At 45.7% G+C, this 12,831-nt stretch overlaps 1 protein-coding gene across 2 annotated transcripts in view; it reads left to right on the top strand.

Moving 5' to 3' along the window:
- Positions 1–10,890: 10,890 nt before the first annotated feature.
- The window catches only part of Slc1a2 (solute carrier family 1 member 2), a 156,487-nt gene continuing 154,546 nt past the window's right edge, over positions 10,891–12,831 (top strand). The window contains exon 1 of one of the 2 annotated variants that reach the window (XM_063227773.1): positions 10,891–10,908. Coding sequence is in view for 1 of the 2 variants with exons in the window: in XM_003463856.5 (XP_003463904.3) it covers positions 11,742–11,758 (17 nt within the window). In the remaining variant the exon portion in view is untranslated. Of the gene's footprint in view, positions 10,909–11,110; positions 11,759–12,831 lie in introns of those variants that run through there. The other variant, XM_003463856.5, reaches the window with a different exon arrangement.

Below are 12,831 nucleotides of genomic sequence, written 5' to 3'. Positions count from 1 at the left end.
CAAGAAGGAAATTATCAGGGACCTGGCCTAAATCTGCAATCTCCCAAATGGGTATGCAGTGAAGGCTTAAGTAAGTGAGAAAAGTGGTATGATTTTAGGGCTCCAGAAGGATCAAAACCCTCTGCAGAGTTCAAAACTCGCAGCGCTAAGAGAGGAAATGTCTGGGTAGCTCATATTTATTTATTTTCAAACAAGGAAGGGTTAGATTGGAAAGTGCAGGAAACCTGAGCATGACCTTGGGAAGGGTTCAAGGACCCCTCCAAACAACAGACTATGCTAATTAAGGAGAACTATCCAAGGAAAAAGTCTCCAGGTAAATCCCACAACAGGAGTGAAATGCCGCAGCCACAATATTCATCCTATTGAGGTTGGAGCCAAGTATCCTCAACTGTGGCCTATCTTGCCCTTTGAGGCATCTCTTTGTTCACAGATCAGCCATGCCCCAGCCATGCCACAGCCCTGCATGTGTATTCAGCTTCAATGGCTCCACAGGAAATAGAATATTATAATTAAGGAAAGAACTTGGAAAACACATACAATCAAGCACAATGAAAGATTGTCTCTGAGACGGGCCATCATGAACTCTAAAATGCAATGACAAGTCAGGTTGGCTAGCCAAGGCAAGGCCAGTCAGCTGAGAAGACAATTCATGTTGGAGTTCAAATATAGGGGTTAATAATGTGGTTTCTTATAGCCCACTTGCAAACATTTTGCTCACTTTGCCAAGAGGGTGAAAACCTAGAAGTGGAGTTCTAGGAAGGCAAGCAAGAGGGCTGTACTAGACAGCAGACAGCGGTCAGAAGACCCAACCTAACCTTCAGTCTCAGATCTATAATTTATGCATTGTTAACTTAGAGCCGTTGTAATCTCTATCTCACTGTTGCAGCTCATCTGTGAATGGGAGTGAAATGGTTGGAAGATTCAATGAGGCAATGTCTCTGAGAGTGAAGCATGCAAACACTATCTGGCCTGTTGTACACTATGAACATTGGCTGCTATTGTGGGATGGTTCCATGGATGCTGTTCTCCAGAAAGGGAAGCTTAGAGGTCAAGAACCTCATGATAAGAAATGTTATGAGGGATGGGACGAGGAAAGGAAGTTTTAGAATGCTATGAGGTCCACTCATGGTGTTGTAAGATTGGAGGAGGGGGCAGTCACAGGAAAGGATCAGTAGATGGGCTTCCAAGGACTGGAAGGGCTAAGGACAAAATCAAGGAACGTGGGGCTATGTAAGTGGAACTCTATGAATACACTATGGAGAAGAACCACCAGCATCTGTGGTGATTTTAAAAATATTTCCTACCAACATGCAGATGGAGTGGGGCAAGGGCAGGACAGATTGGACATAATAAAAAAGGGCTTGAGCTCAGTTGGACAAGTGGGAAATTTGCAGCCATCAAGTCATCTTTGCAGCACAGTATCCATTATCCTCTGGAGTTATGAGTATAGGTTTTGAATATGAATTTTCATATTTCTCTGGGCTTTAAGAACTTTCATGCTGTCAAATTCATCATCTGTTCAAAGCCTAGTAAGCCTTTTTTTTTTGCAACCTCTATTACAATATTGATCAATAAGTCTCTTCCATCCTGAATTCAACCAAGAATTGTGTCTTGATTGATTTTCTACCTGTCTGTCTTTCATACATCAACAAAACTTATTGAGTGCTTGCTATGTACCAAGGACTGGGAATACTAAAGGTGGAAAAAATTGATGGATGCTTGCCTTAGTCATGTGACCTCCTCACATATGCAGAATATTAGCAATCCTAACCTGTGTTTCACTGAAAATAAGATTTAGCTGGAAAAGAATCAGCATTGAAAGCTAAAGATCAAAAATGTCAGTCCTAAACAGCCTATCCTTGCCTTGTCTGACTTACACAGTAGCCACCAAGCAAAAGGTAGTTTTTCATTGCTGGAACAAAATACCCGACATCTACAGCTTAAAGGAGGAGAGGTTTACTTTGGTTAATAGTGTTTAGAACACTCAGTCCATAGACTAGACACAGCATCCTGGAAAGATGTAGCTGGGGAAGGCTGCTCACATCATGGCATCCAGGAGGCAAAGAAAAGGAGGAGCTAGAAAGAAGGACATGTCTTTCCAGGTCACTGCTACACTGAACTACCACTGTCGAGACCCCATCTCCTAAAAGAAATCACTGTAGTCCCCAAATGCAACCATTTTCATAAGCCCCCACTTCTGAGTGCATAAAGCTCTGGGGAGGAGTTTCCGGATCCAACAGGAGACACTGATTTATTCTAGAGAGCATGAACAAACAGTTTGCAGTCCTTGGAGAGAAGATAGGTAAGTTAAGGAGTTAATTACTAAAACAAAGGTGGGAAATAGGAGAACATTCCAGAGAAAGGGAAGAGGATGTGCAAAGGTCTTAGAAAGGAGGGGTCCCAGAATATTTGAGGAACTTCCAGAAAACTAGAAGGATACAAGAGAAAGTGTGACAAAGAGACTGATGGCATGTAAGGCAGGAGACAGAGTCACACAATGTGGGACCAGTTTGGAAGCTGGGAGAACAATGAGAGGGCACTGCCAGAATCACATTATACACATCAAACCTCATGAATTCCTAGAATGTGCAGTAGAAATGATGAGGGACGACATCAAATCACCGAGGGCAGCCCTTGGTTTTAACTTATTTTTTGTGGTCTAACTTGGCCATCGATGAAGTCTTTGGGTGGTGGTGTATTGACACAGCTTCCCTCTGTTCTAACAGGGGAGTATCTTACATGAAGATGAGAAGAATTAAAGGAAAGCTGACTGCTAATTAAAGACACTAAGAAGTAAGGCAGATATCTTAATTTCTGTCTGATTTTTATTCTTCTTTAGAATTCTGTGAAAGTTTGGAGTGAAATACTTTGGATCCCTAGGGTTTGGGGGAGTTTGTCTTATGGGGGCTGTTGGAAAGACAAGAACATTTTGGAGTGGTTTGGTAGCAATTTGTGGTCTCTCTTTGCTTTTCTTGGCAGTAGGATTTGCTTTCCCTGGCAGAGCTCTGCCCGGATGTGCAGTTGAGGCCCAGAATTTTAAGAAGATTTTTTCAATGGCTGAGTTTTTAAGGGCTCCCTTCACGTTTGTATCCCAGTTCACTTAGTGTTTACTCACAGGCTTGGGCTATGTTTGATGGAGACCTAGGTTGACAAAGAAAAAAAATCAGTAGGTAAAATAGGGAACAGTTTTCTTAGGTGAAGAATTAAGTTCAAGATTGGATTATTAAAGGGAAAAAATCCACTTTTAAGTTTCTGCACTATGGTTTCTAGGAAAAGATAATTTCACACAAAAGAGAAAGAATGCTCATAATCCTTAAAGCGGCCTGATTCAGCGAAAGTTGTTTATTTTCAATGGAAAGGGAAATGGTGTGTCACATACAAAATGGTATCCAGGTGCTAACAAATAAAACTTCAGAGTGAACTGGGATAGGTTCCAATTTACTGCAGTTATGCAGAGGCATAATTTGGTTCTTCAGGCTTTGCTTTAAGAGGAAAAAAAATCCCTGAATCTATAATATCAATTTAAAACTAAATTGATTGATTGTTGTATCTTTCTTTGTCTTATTAAAGGAAATAATTTCATTAGAAAAATACTTTTGAGATTTGATATATAAGCTCTCTCAGATTTACCAGGTAATTTCATGAAGAAGTGAACAGAACCGTGGTTGGTAGCACATCCCTGTAATCCCAGCACTTGGAGACTGAGGCAGGAGGATAGTTGTGAGTTCAAGGACAGCCCGGACTACACAGTGAGCTCAGGGCCAGCCTGAACTATGTAGTGAGACCCTGTTTCTAAAAAAATTTTAAAAACCCAAAAAACTAAGAGTGAATAGAACAGGGATCAGCTCACTGGGTTTTCTATGCCCACTGAAACCTACCTTGAGCTTCCAATGCAAACCTTCATCCACGTCACTTAGCATTTTACTCCATTGAGCTGATGTTAAGCAAAGCAATCCTTAAACTAAAACATTTCTCTCTATCCTTTTGTTCATCAGAAAGATGTCACTATACTGAATATTGTAATGTCCCAGTAGGAAAAAATGAGATGAGAGAAGGTGGATGCATACGTGGCAATCTTTGCTATGATCAAGAGAGACCAGGGGTAGAAATTACAATAACTCTCAAAAAATATTCCTGATTTATACAAGATCAAGCTACTAAAAAGGAGATAGTATTCTAGTTCCAATGTGATGGTCTTTATGGTAAGCATAAAGAATTTGCACTAACTGACACTGAACCTTGAGTCATCCTGTAATAGAAATGCTGACGGGGGAATGATACACTGAAAACTTACAATTCATCGTTTTCTATTGTCTCCTCCCTCATCTGTACTAAGTAAATGGAATGAATTCATACTCCTTCTATTAGAATTCATCAAGTAACAATTGAAACTAGAGAATGTTTCACCCTTCTCCAGCTCTCTACTTAATGAGATGGTTTCTGCCTGAAGAGATTATATTTAGAACAAGTTCTCAGTCTGAATTGAGATTTCTATGAAGTAACATCTCTTTTCTCATCAGCTCAGAGAGTGAAGTAAAAATAGAATTCCCTTACTTTTTCTTTTTGCTAATACTTGTTAACAAGAAGAGTGAATGAATTAAACATGTAGCTTCACATTCCAAACACCCATGAGACAGATGATTTTCCTATTTCTCTATTCAGTGGCCACAAATAGACATATAGGGTTATGGCTTGACTCATTCCTGGCTGTCCTCTGTGGCTGGATCTAAAGCATCACCACAGGTCTTTTGAGCAATGGCAACGATGACAACTAGAATGCTGTTATAAACAGGTGATAGAAGCTACCCCAGTGTACCAGACAATGTATTAAGTGCGTCGTGTGACATTGCCTCATTTAGTTCCCATAGGATCCTTGTGGATGAGGTCAATGCTGTACACCTGGATGCTCAGAGTATTTAGTGACTTCCTGAAGATCATTCAAATTGGAAAGAGGGTGATGAACTAAGAGGAGGATTGAATCTCACTGCTCCCAGCATGGTTAAGTCTGGGGGTTCCCAGGGTGATTTAATTCTGAAGATTGTATATATTGGTCAGTTTTCATGTTGCTGGGAGAAATATCTGACACCTCCTACTTAAAAGATCTTTTTTGGCTTATGGTATCAGAGGTTTCAGCCCGTGGTATATTGCCTCCAGGGAAGGAATATATGGGAAAGGGTGTGAGGGAGCAGATCTGCTCACTTCATAGTGACTGGGAGGCAGAGAAGAGGAGAGAAGTGTCCTCCAAAGGCACACCATCAATGATCCACCTCCTCCAACTGGGCCCTGCCTCCCAGCAGCACATTCAGGTAAGAATAGCAGCCACTGATGAGTATAGCATCCCCCAGACCCAATCACCTCTTCAGAAGCCTCTTAATCCAATCACAGTGAAGGTTAAACTTAACTGGCACACCATATTACAAAAATATGTCTACCTTAGTACAGTAATTTGGTGCTGCCTCTATAAAAATTCTCCTCTTGCTCATTATCACTCTAAAGCCTTTTCTCTATCTAAAACCTCTTCATTTTCAGTTCAGTTTCAGGTACCTTCAGTTTCATGGTTTCGAAGCCAATGCTAAGTTTAGTATCTTTCCACTAAAATAGGAGTATCATAAAATAATTTTCATTCATGCTCTTCATTCAGCTGAAAATAGTTCACATTTTAAAAAATTAGTATACTTATATTAATCATCTTATGAAAGAGCCCCTAAAGTCTCGCCTGTTTTATTAATTTTTAAAAATCTTAAGATGGTTAGTCGTGTAGTTTTAGTAACTGGGTCAAAGTTTTAAAGACAGACCCAAGCACACAGCCAATCATTCCTCAATTATTTAAGAAGATCAGAGCTCAGAGTTCAGTGTGTTCACACTGTATTCCAGATACACACTGTGAAGCTACAAGAATTCCTTCTATTTTATGGAGAAAGGAATGTAGCCCTGCAGGGGTTAGGTGAACCAGTTGGTAACCACATGTGGAAGAATAAGGATTCAAACATCAGATTGCTTAGCTCCAAGATCCAGGCTGGCTTTATCTGAACACCTGCTTAGAAACTGAAAAAGAACAAATTTGTTCCCTGGGTGGTTCTGAACTTGCAAAGAATCCCGAACATGTATGTCTCACCTAATGAGCTGATGGTGAATGGTTTTCTCATTACTAGGTTCTGGAGGGCATCAAGCGTCTTAGAAATCAAGGCAGATAAAACAGTAACTATATTTGAGGGCAAAAGTCGAATTCATTCTTCTCAGACAGTCTCTTTGGATTGGGTAACTCTGAGGTCACTTGGCTGCTCCTTATCTCTCTAGGTCAGTTTCTTCTGATAAACTTTGAACCTTGAAACATTTGTCCTCTGTTTTCATCATGAGGGGGAATGGTCTTATTCAGCAGCCTTTAATGGGAAATCAGTGCTGTGGTGTTTTTCCCTTCTCTGTATTAGGAGTGCCCTTGTTCCTTCCCCTACAGAGTTGCAATGTCCAACCCCAGGCAATCTGAAGGAGAACCAGGCAGGGGACCGATTCCGTAGGAGAGCACAGTGAGTTTTGTTCAACTCAGTTCTATAAGAATTGGAGAAGAATATTGAACATGATTGAATTCAGGACTGGAAAGCGTAAGGCCAGCCGGTGACTTCTACTGCAGAAATACACTTTTTCCTGATTTCTACCAAATGATCTGACCAAGTCTGTTTCTCTGATGGAACAGCCTATGGTGACAAGGTCTCTGCATGTTACGGGACAACCTGTCTGGGCACCAGTGGCATTCTTATCATGTAGATTCACAACCTAGAGATCAAAAGCAAGGAGCTGCAGGAGGAAGACAGCTTATAATGGAACCCAGTCTCATCTACTGGCCCTGGAGATCCACTTTCCACCATTGTCCACCTTGATGTGTCCCAGTGAGGGAAGACTGCAAGAACTGTGTATGACTTGTTTTCGTGTGTCCTCTGCCCTCTACTTTCCAGCTGGCTTTGGTCAATAAGGAGCCTGGAGGGAAGGACTGGAGGCAACTGAGGTCAAAGGACCTTCCCAAGACCCCTTCCACTGGGCAGCTATGACCACAGAGGTCTCATGTTCAGTCAGCTGACCTTCTCCATGAAGGCTACTCTCTAGGTCCTGGTAACTTCCCTTTTAAATGGTTCCTTCCATTAAACTCAATTAAACATTGTATCCTTTCCTAGCTGGGAACCTGATGGAAACAACTACTATCTGTGTAACTTGGAGCAAATTCCTTAATCTCTTTTGGCTTCAGTTTTTTCTGTGAATGGAGAGTAACAGAGTAATTCTTTAGAATTAAACAAAGTTATGCATGTAAGTTCTATTATAGTAAGCACTCTGTAAACGTTACGGTGATACCATGACTGCCTCGAACAACTCTAGAAAGGCACTTCTTACAGCATAGATTAGGTTGTTAAGTTAGCAGTCTAATAAATTAAAAAGGAAAATATTCCTTATGGTTAAACTTCCTTTTTTAAGATCCTGTAAGTTATCTACCAGAGTGTGCTATATGTTGATTTTTTGATATGCAACCCTATGAGGGGTTCTCTACACTGACCTTTTGAGAACCCATGAGCTTGTGCCCGTGAGGATGATGTGTTATGTTCTCATGTCCAAGCCCCACTCACTTAATACTGACTAGGAGACTTGGAGTTGTTTGTGAGGTTTAAAAGGAGACAAGAGGGTCATACTTCAGCTGGGGTAAAGTGAGCTCTGGGTAAATTAAATGTGCCTAGGATGACTTCTCTGTGAGCATTTATGATGTGTCATACTGAGAGCTGAGTACTTCCACCCCACCTTTTTGGAATTGAACACTGAAACCAGGATCTTCATACTGAGCTATATCTCCAGCCCTTTAGGACAATTAAAAAAAATTTTTTTTAACACAGAGTCTCGCTAAGTCACTGAATTGCCCAGACTGGGCTGAAACTGGGTATCCCTTCTACCTCAGCCATCCAGAGTGCTCTCACATTATAAGCATGCACCACCACATCTGGTGACTTCCCATGTACTGTCCTCATGGCAACCCTGAGGTGGCCATTACCATCTTCCTCGGTTTTGGGATGAGAAGCGAAGAATCTGTTTTGTGGACTAATGTGACAGAGTCTAACACACCACAAGGGCAATAACTGAAACATTTTACTGATCCAGAACTGGATTTTAATCCAAATAATGCAATGCTGCATTGTGGCTTTCTCACCAAGTTCCGGATGTATACAACAGAAGAACAAAGACATATGTTTTTATGACTTCAAGAACTGGTTGTCTAGAATGATAGAAAAGATTTGGCCTAGAAAGATTTTAATTCCCTGAATTGGAAGAGAAGAGGGTCAATCTTGTATCCTATCTCACCAATTTGCTCCAAATCTTTCCCTGGGCCTTATTTCTGGGTCTGTCTCTAGATTATTAAGCCCCATCTGGTCAGTGGCTCCTGATTTTAGCTGCTCAGTAGAATCAATTATCAAGGTAAAATTAAAAAACAAAAAACCCAATCAGGGGCCTTCAGACTGATGGGACAGAAATTGCTAGAAGTGGACCTGAGAATTTTCTCAGAGGCCCTCTCTGAATATTTGAATGGACAGCCAGTGTCGGAAATCACTGTTCTAGACTGTTTTAAGAATGAATTGCTGTGCATGTTGGCAGGGAATCTCTGGGGCCAAGAAAGAGAACCAGTTTCTTCTTAGCCAGGATTAGACATGATATAGTCCACATGATTTAATAGACCTGGTTCCCCCAGAGCAGCTGAATTCAAATGTCTGTCCAGCGTCAGAGATGATATCTGAGGGTCCAAATGCAGTTATTTATGGAGAAGATGGCGACATGCAATAACTACTCCCCTCTAACCCAGCGTACTGGATTCAACTGCACTTTGTCCCATCTTTGAATATGAAGCGTTTTTCAATGGGATGTTTAAAAATTGAAAACAACCCCATCCTCCTCTTCTCTACCCTTTCCCTTAACCTGTGTTCACACACCTTAGGGTGCCTTGCTGTGGCCAGTGGGTGCTAATAAATTGGGCAATTCATCTCTCCAAGGCTGTGGGCAGATACTGGGGGGGGGTAGCAGTTTAATAGCTTGATTCATTCAGGCTTAATTTAAAGGGGATGCCGGCAACACCAGTATTGCTGGGGTCCTTACTAGCTCTTTCTGGGAGGGGGGTCTCTGTTTTCTTCTCTATCTGCCCCCTCTGCTGAGAGGGAAGATTAACCACTAACTGGTGGGTGACAAGAGAATGGTAATTTGTGCACCTGACAACTTTACAGGGCCTCCCCACCCATGGGGCTCAAGAGAAGTTAATGCCAAGCATAGTGCCAACTTGCAAGAGGCCGGTTTTTCATTTACGAATTACTTTTAAAGAAACAAACCAACGGTTTAAACAATAACTAAATTTTCTGGGGGGTATACAAAGTTAAACGCACAAAGATGAAGAGGTGGTTAAACTTTAAAAAAAAAAAAAGGAAATACGAAATTAGAAGGATTCTTAAAGGGTCCTAGATTGAATGGATGCAGATCTGGTCAATAGTTATGGGACAGACGGGAAAGACGGGAGAGGGAAGGAGACAGAGGAAGATGTACAGATTTAGATTCTGAGGAGTGAACATAGAGTTACTTTTAGTTTCGGTTAAGCTTTTCTCTTTCTCCTTCTTCTTTTTTTCCTTTTCCTTCTCTTTCTCTTATCTCAGCTGCCTGGTCGACCTTCGTTCTGCTCAAGAAACTATCCTCCAAGAACTCTTAGAATTAACCGAACAGTTTTTGAAGTTTGCAGAGTGCAGGCTTCGCCTGTGTTTCATTAAGGCAGAGCACATGATGTTCCCATTTTGCAGGTGGAAAGGACAGAAGTTTGAGAAATTTGTTCCAGGTTACTTCGCTGGAAGGTGCTGAAGAATTCAAGGCTTAGGATACCATGCCTGGCTTTTAACTGCCGGATCCTTCTGGTGTGCGGGCTCCTGAGGCGCCATCCCGGGGGCGCTCTGCGAGCTTCCACAAGGCCTGCCACCCAACCCTCTCCTAAATCTCGCCCAGGCGCAGGATGAAAGTGCGCCTCCCACCGAGAGGAAGGCTGCTAGGAACTCAGTCAGTGAGCGCCCTCAGATGGGTGGAGTTTTGAGGATCTCGCCTGGAGGCGCCTAGCAGGTCCCAGGCGGCAGGCTCACACTGCCTACTGATCCAAGGCGCGTTTACATTTCTCAAATCTTCTCACAAGCGCCTGCTTAATTCTCACCACGGCCCTGCAAAAAGGGTGATTTTGCTTCCCATTGTTCAGCTGGGGAAAGTAAGGCTTTGCCTTCTCGGCAGTCACAGGGTCCGCAGGTGGTGGAACTGTAGCCTTCTGCTGCGTCCCGGTCCCAGAAATAATAAAAGCTGCACTGAGCTCGTCATTATTATGCAAAGCTGGCCAGGAGACTCGGACCTTTCCTAGCACGAGCCCATCTGTCTCTGCGCGCAGCCCCCAGGGCTCTGAAGCCGGTGGCGAGCGGAGCCCATTGGGCGCAGGCGCGTCTCCAGCTTCCAGAGTCCGCCACCTCCGTGCGCCTTCCGGGCCTGCGCCCCTGGGACTGAACCCCCCCACAAAAAAAAAAAAAAAAAAAGCCCTCCTTTGCACCCCTGCCCGGCTCCCAGAGAGCTGTATTAATATTAATCTTGATGAATAATTGAGTGCGAGAAATTTATGCGGGCTTCGGCGGGGGAGGGCGTGCGTCCGGCTGCGCGACCTGCATGTTTCGGCCGCGGCTCAGATTCTGCGGTGCTGGTTACAGCAGACGCGGGAGGATGAGGGTGGGTGTGCCTGCCTGTGCGGGTGAGTGTGAACCCAGAGCAGATGTACCAGGGAATGAAAAGGAGGAGGGACGAGGCTGCTGCACGGATTGGGGACAGAGGGGCATCCCGGGTATCCGCGGCTTTTGCCCGCGCGTCGCCCAACGCGAGGTGACCAGGGACCACGTGGGCTGGAGGGGAAACAATAGGGACTCCTAAGATCCTGGGCTCCTGCCACGGACTGCCCAAGCTTTCCCGGACGACCGGCTAGGTCTCTTTTCTTACTTGGCTAATTTATGGCGAAAGGCTGGGTGGTGGGGGGAGGGACAGCAGAGGAGGGACCGGGTCTCGAGATGAAGGGCGGGGGAGGCTGTTAAAGGAGTCGCCCGAGGCTGCAGCGCGGGTGATGTCAGCTCTCGACGAAAATAGAGAGGGATCGCCCGCAAATCCCCAGCTCCAGCGGGGCTAAACCTCGCAATCCCTCCCCGGCCGGCGCGGAGCCAGAGCGCAGGGGCCTCCGCCGCCTCCCCCGGCGCGCACACACCCGCACACGCGCGCACGCTCGCACTCCCCGGCTCTCACACTCGCCTTCCTCCCGCGGCCACCCATCTCGGAGCCCGCCGGCCCCGCGGCAAAGCACAGGTGGCCTCGGAGGCGGCGGGGGCGCACCGTGGGCGTGCGCGCTCCTCCAGCCCCGGGGGACAGCGCGCGCTGCGGGAAGCCACCTTCGGTTCCCCCGGCGTCTCTCCGAGCGCAGCGGCGACGCGCGGAGGGGCGCGCTGGGCACGCGCGGGGGAGAGCTGGGACGTGGATTAGCGCTCACAGGATCCTCCGGCGCCCGTTGAGGCGCTAAAGGGCTTACCCCGGAGGGGGGCGGAAGGGCGGGGAGAGACTCCCCCTTAAATATCGCTCCCCGCCACACTCTCGAGCTCACCCGGCGCCCGCTCGCTCCCTGGCCCGCCGTTTCCGGACCGTGCCGAAGAGGAGGGGGCGTTCCCCAGACCATGGCATCCGCGGAAGGGTGAGAGGGCTTTCGGGGAGCCGCGCGCGGGGTGGCCGTCTCCTATCCGGGTTGGGAACGGACAGATGTCGCGCCAGGCCTTGGGGATAGTGGCAGAGCGGTGGCTTGGCTGGAGGTGGATGGAGCTTGCCGCTTAACTCTTTGTGACTGCTGGGAAAGGGGGCTGTTTTAATTGCAGGGTTTAAGGTATGGTGGAGGTGTGAGAAGTGTGAAGAAAAAAAAAAAAAACCCTCTGGAGGTTACTTTTGTGGTTTAAAAACAATAGAGATTGGCCGGGGTGCGAGCAGAAAGGAAGCCGTGGGCGAGCGCAGTGGGTGAGCGCGACCCGGACTGGGAACCCGGGACCCGCGGGATGAATGGGCTGGACCGGGGCCGGGGCGGGGCGAGATTCTGCGCGGTGGCCTTGAACCCCATGTCTGCTGTCGCTGAGGTTCTAGGACCCTAGGGATTCCTCTTTGACCCTGGATGTCGGAATCTCCCTGGCCAGCTGCAAGGCAGGGTGAAAAAGATTTGGGTGCTTCCCGGGAGGAGGCGGGAAAACTTGTAGTTTTGGGCTGGGATAGGAGTCTCCAGACTCCGTGTGCAGCGGCTTTGGCTTCTCTATTTTCCTCAAGAACCTGAAGTCGCCTCTTGCCTCCTGAGCCTATCTTTGGCATGCAGAAAGCACCTACTGATAAAGAGGAAGATTGAGCTGTGCGGGGCAAAAGGATCCCGAGAACACTCACAAGTCTAAGGAAATATCTCTGGGCCAGTGTCGCAGGCTTGCTAGAAACCTGAATGGGAATAAAATGATTGGTGGAAGAATCCAGCCCTAGAACCAAAAAATGGCACTAGCCACTTACAGAAGATCATTCGATCTGTGTTGTGTGAAAAGTAGATATCAGGGTCTCCTCTGGGCTCTGGTGGAGACTTTTTGGCCCTAGCACTTTCCAGAGTGCCTATACTATGTTTTGTTAACTTCACAAGCTTATTTTGGGGGGAATGACTCGCTCAGCAGGGGTGAAGAGCTGGTGTCCAAATGCAGTATCTAGATTCCAACTTACAACAAAGGAGAATAGTTTTAAAGCTGTCTG

This window comes from Cavia porcellus, unplaced genomic scaffold (assembly GCF_034190915.1).
Source record: "Cavia porcellus strain 051 isolate PalLab524CR breed Dunkin Hartley unplaced genomic scaffold, mCavPor4.1 scaffold_17, whole genome shotgun sequence".
Classification (NCBI taxonomy): domain Eukaryota; kingdom Metazoa; phylum Chordata; class Mammalia; order Rodentia; family Caviidae; genus Cavia; species Cavia porcellus.
This window is presented reverse-complemented; position numbering and strand designations above follow the sequence as displayed.